Raw genomic sequence first — 5,168 nt, 5'->3', positions numbered from 1 at the left:
CAGTAGTGCATGGGTCTTTATTTTAATCTTTTTGCATAACATTTGCAAACGTTATATTTCTCCCCACATGTACTAACAGGATGTTGCTTCTCATGAGCTGGATATGAGATGGAAATACTCCAAAAAATCCTTGGCGCTCAGTCAGTGCTTCGCTCAAAACCCTCAAGTCTGTTTATGTTGTACTTTAAGCAACATTTTGTAGCGCCTAAATTCAAATGTATTATGCTTTATTGAACCATGGCTTTAATATGCATATAAACCCATTATTTCTTAAATTAATAATATAGGAGCACCAATGGTTAAAAATGTAAACATAGCATTATATTAAAAACATGTCATATTATATGATATTACAAAAATATTCTTCAGGAGATGTCATGCTTGTATGTGTCAAGTTGCCAGCCATCTGTTGCACGATTACCTATTTGCAGAGGACACATATAAAAAATGAGAATATTGCAAAGTTTTCAGTATTTCCCTTGTTGCATCATTTCAAGTTGTTTTAAATGCGATGTTGGATTTCCAGAATGGCAATTTGTCAACGCAGGATGAGTCCATTTGGAAAGGTGTGTTTGTTTGTAGCATCTGCACATCAAGCTTCCTCTGTCGTTTTTCCCTTCCCCCGAAGGAATCCGATTGTTCTTATCCAAACAATAACAATTTGCTGAATTGAGTTTCGCTATTTTAATATGACTGAAAGTAGCACACGGGGAACGAGAGAACAGAAATAGTGCACAAATCCATCGCGCGCAGTGGTACGATCAAGCTGAGAGAGAGAGAGAGAGAGAGAGAGAGAGAGAGAGAGAGAGAGAGAGAGAGAGAGAGAGAGAGAGAGAGAGAGAGAGAGAGAGAGAGAAACGGAGAGAGAGAGAGAAATAGAGAGAGAGAGAGAGAGAGAGGGGGAGAAAGAGAGAGTGTGTGTTCACTTTCCCACCAGTGAGGCATACACACTGAAGAGGGGGCAAAAAAAATCCAAATTAAATTGACAGCGTGGCTTTTATGTCTCCACAAGTGTCTCCGCAATGTCCACCAAGGCAGAGCAGTGTGAGTATATGTTTGTACTGTATGTGTTTCTGTCATGATGTTGTATTTATATTTATATATTTTTTATTTTTCATTATTTTTTTTCGCTTGAGAGAGAGAGGACGAGGGGAGCTGTCCTTGGTGATGATGAGAGCTCGGTTGCCAAGGCAGCTTGCAACACGTTCTCACTGCAGAGGAAGGCTAGAGGACTCGATGTGTGTGTTCATGTGTGTGTGGGGGTGTGTAAGTGTGTGCGTGTGTATGCGTGCGTCCCCTCCTTCCTCACTCCTCCTCCGCATTTCTTTGCATCTTAAAACAAGTCCGTCGATCGTTTGTACAGCTCTTTAACTGACAGCCAAATTGACAAATTCCACACAAATGCGGACAAACAAATTTGAGATGCTACTGTCAAGGTCGATTCAGTGTTTTTTTTCCCCATAGCAATATGGTGGCATGAAGATTGCTCATTAATATGCTGGGATCAGGCTGGTGGCAGGCTTTTCCCCCTTTCTTGCCTGTGAACAGGTGGAAAAACAACCTATATTATTCCATAATACTGAATAACCTATAGAGTACACCTCACGTGTGTTGATCCAGCCATTAGTCATTTACAAGGCATGAATTATACGTCACAATTGTTATTTTACCAGGTTAAAAAGTTGTGGTGATGATGCTGTCCAGTGGTCAGTAATGCCATGGGTGCATTTCTGTTTATTTTTATTTTCCAAAATGGGAAGGAAAATATTAAAAAGATTGATCTTGAGCCGAGGTCTGCATAGTAAAATGGACGAAAACATGGAATGATAGAGATAATAACTGTGTCTGAACGATGTTGATGTCAATCTAAAAATGCCAACAAAAACACTTTACAATACATTACAGCATGATAGCAACCTCCAGCTACCCCTCAAATGTATGCCCTATAGGACAACGAACAGTGTATGCATATAGCGTCCGATCGATCTAACTGTATGATTGGTAAGAAAAGTCAATCAGTTCTAATCCATAGAGAAAGTATTAATGCTATCAATAAGTAAGGAAATTATACTAATACGAAAAATATAGTTCTGTGCAGTCATACAGTTGTTATAATTAAAAAACAAAAATTACATAAACATTGTTAGCTAATTTAATATAGCTTACCACTAAACTCTCATTCGCTGACTCTCACGTCACTCAACAGGCCACACCCAGCCTTTTAAAGCCACACACATGCAAAGTCACAGATACTACAGTGTAGGAGGTGAGGATGGCGACCCCAAGTGGACAAAAATATAACATGCGCTTCCATGCAGGCAGCGTGGGTTCAGTTCTCACTTAGTGACAATGTGAATGTGAATCGTTGTCTATCTAGAAATGTGCCCCATAATAATTGCCCCAGCGTCCCGAGGCCTTGAAAAGCGGTATAGAAAATGGATACCTCCTGAAATGGTCATGCGACCTCTGTATTGGTCTGCTGTCGGAAACACTAACGGAAGCCCCTTTAAAATGATAGTCGGACCAGCCTATAGGCGATTACTATTTGACAAAATGGATGGATGATAGATGGATCGTGTAAGGGTACCTCGGCTTTGGGCAGATGGTGATAAACGGACCACAATTTTTTGGTAAAATGCCCAGCTCTGGTTATATGGATGGATGGATTATTTGCTTACCTTGGGACTTGAAGTTCCTTTAGCACATGTTGACTCCTATGAGTATTAGGTAACCAACGCCCCTCAGGCTTCTTGTAACCTCATAGAAATAGCTCAAAAAGGTCACTTGAAGAGAGCCAGAGGGCATTGGAATCACAGCCTCTGTTTAATTTTCTAACCCTTAACATCTGTGTTACATGCATGCAAGAGACACACAGTCGGAGCTGGGCAGTCCGTCCCTGGGCCGGACCGGTCGGATGCCCATTTTTGGGGCGCGGGTTAGGGGCTGACAAATTTTTAAAAAATGGCTGGACTAAGCATGGCCGGAAGTGGATTTTAGTCTGGCCCATTAATCGGCCCTCGTGTTTGACGTGGTCGCGAGGCGGCCAAATTTAATATCAGCCTACTCGGTGAAGTGCGTCCGCCGATAGTGTAGTGGTACACACGCCTGAGTTGTGTGCGGGCAGCGTGGGATCGATTCCCGCTCAGTGACAGTGTCTAGGTGTGCCCTGCGACTGGCTGGCGACCAGTTCGGGGTGTAGTCTGCCTTCACCCATTGACGGCTGGGATAGGCTCCAGCAACTCCCCCCGACCCTATATAGGATAAGCGGTTTGGAAGATGTCATGACATGACATGCCTACTCGGTGAAAGGCTTCTTTTTAGGCTTCTTTCTACTCCCGCGTCGGCGCGAGCGACAACTGCCGCATTGATTCACAAGACCGACGCATTGTGCATTCTGCGACACATGCCACGCACACATCAGGAATTGTTGCTGCTCTGATCGGTCCATTATGTCACATGTTGCGATGACATAGTTTCCCCACACGGAGAGGAGGAGAGCTGCAAAGCAAACTAGTTTGGCAATAAAATTAAATGCATAGTCTAGTCATCTCGGTCTCTTTATGGTTGTAGCAGGCACGATATCCATTGTTGTCGCTGTCTTTTTGAAGCGACGCCCCCCGATTTGCTGGTATGCTTTTATTTTGAAAGCCGTAAAGGAGGGGAAGTGTGTAAAATAAATAATTAACTTGTTGACTGCAACTTCTGGCCATCTGTTGGACCCAAATAATTATACAATACGACAAAACCAACTCAGGGGCTCGCAATGGAAGTAGGCACACGCAGTTGGGTAAGTAGTAAAGTACTATGGCGCATATTGAAGCGTGTTTGAAGCGTGTTCATAGCGGGTTTGAATAGTAAATTAGCGAGCTAATGATCCTTGAAAAGCCTCTGCCGTTAGCATCTCTCCTGCGGCGGCGTCAATCACGGACACTTTTTTGGGCGGAACGGGGCAGGGGGGTGATAATTTTTATGAATAAGGGCGGAGGGTCGCAGCCGGACCGGCAAAACAGGGTCAAGTGCCCAGCTCTGCACACAGTATCTCATTTTTAACTGAATGCATTTTAAAGCAACCCTTTTTTTTTGTTTAGTTCAATGTTTGTCTCTCAAATTGTTAATCTGCTTGTCACTCTTCTCTTTATTTTGTCTATAGTTGCTTCTAAGATACGATACTTGCAAGAGTATCACAACCGTGTGCAACACAATATTTATCCTGTGCCCTCTGGAACTGACATTGCAAACACACTGAAATACTTTTCTCAAACCCTGCTCAGGTAAGTACACTGCACTGGAACCAACAGGTAACACATTTCCAAATGTCTGATATTTAGACTTCTACATGGTCAGATAAGTTTTTTTCTTTTTTTTTTTTAGTATGGGTTTTTGTGACACACTTTTTTGACACCATTCCATAAATAGAATCAATAAAATAATCAAGGAGCAAAGTGAAGGAAGCCGACCACCATAGCTCTCAAAACACAAGAGTAATTTAAATGTGAAAACAGCTGAGGTGGAGCTCCAGGATGTTTATTGATTGAGTGGTCAGCTGCTGGCTGAACGCTTCCCTCATGTGGCCCTCCCTGAGGGGCCTACGGAGGGCTGCTCCACAGTTTGTGGGGTCAGCCCGCTCCCACGGGTGCCGTGGAAGGCGGAGGAAGAACATCCTCTTCCAAAGCAGGCCAAGTGGGCAGCCATTTTAAACACACTGACTCTCGCCGTTTGTCATTCCTCATCAAATGACAGGACATTTCTGCACATGACTCTAGAGAGAAACTAGTGCAGTTTTAACATATTTTAAACTGAAGGGATTACTGAACTAATAAAAAAAAATACTCTGGTAGATTATTTCTCTGTTGTAACAATACTTCTTAAACAATACATTTTATGCTGTTTAATTACAGTTCATCATTAATGTGTCTAATTTTGACTGACTTTGGAGAAGCTCATTCTGCTTTTGCTATTGACTCTCGTTTGGAGTCATTGCAAGTCAGCTAGCTAGTCATGTTTGTACTAGTAACACCGCCCCCAAGATGATATCCAAAAGTGTTCAGTCAGGTTCAGGTCAGGACTGTTGGCAAGTCACTCCGCTCTGCATTCATTCCGTTCTACTCTGATCAATACCACAATGATGGAGCAAACGCCGTGCCATCTTGGAGGATGGAACGAAACTG

The 5,168-nt window shown here is 42.8% G+C and overlaps 1 protein-coding gene across 5 annotated transcripts in view; it reads left to right on the top strand.

Annotated features, from left to right (window-relative positions):
• The first annotated feature begins 898 nt into the window (after nucleotides 1–898).
• The window catches only part of unc79 (unc-79 homolog, NALCN channel complex subunit), a 43,425-nt gene continuing 39,155 nt past the window's right edge, over nucleotides 899–5,168 (top strand). For all 5 annotated transcript variants that reach the window (XM_086049319.1, XM_086049318.1, XM_086049317.1 and 2 more), the window contains exons 1-2: nucleotides 899–1,044; nucleotides 4,151–4,271. In XM_086049319.1, coding sequence (XP_085905445.1) covers nucleotides 1,023–1,044; nucleotides 4,151–4,271 — 143 coding nt within the window. In that variant the 5' untranslated portion in view covers nucleotides 899–1,022. The remainder of the gene's footprint in view (nucleotides 1,045–4,150; nucleotides 4,272–5,168) is intronic.

The sequence above is a fragment of the Filicampus tigris genome, chromosome 13 (assembly GCF_054856515.1).
Source record: "Filicampus tigris isolate MCC_2025a chromosome 13, RoL_Ftig_1.0, whole genome shotgun sequence".
Classification (NCBI taxonomy): domain Eukaryota; kingdom Metazoa; phylum Chordata; class Actinopteri; order Syngnathiformes; family Syngnathidae; genus Filicampus; species Filicampus tigris.
Note: the sequence above shows the minus strand (reverse complement) of the source record. Positions and strands in the feature narration are given on the sequence as shown.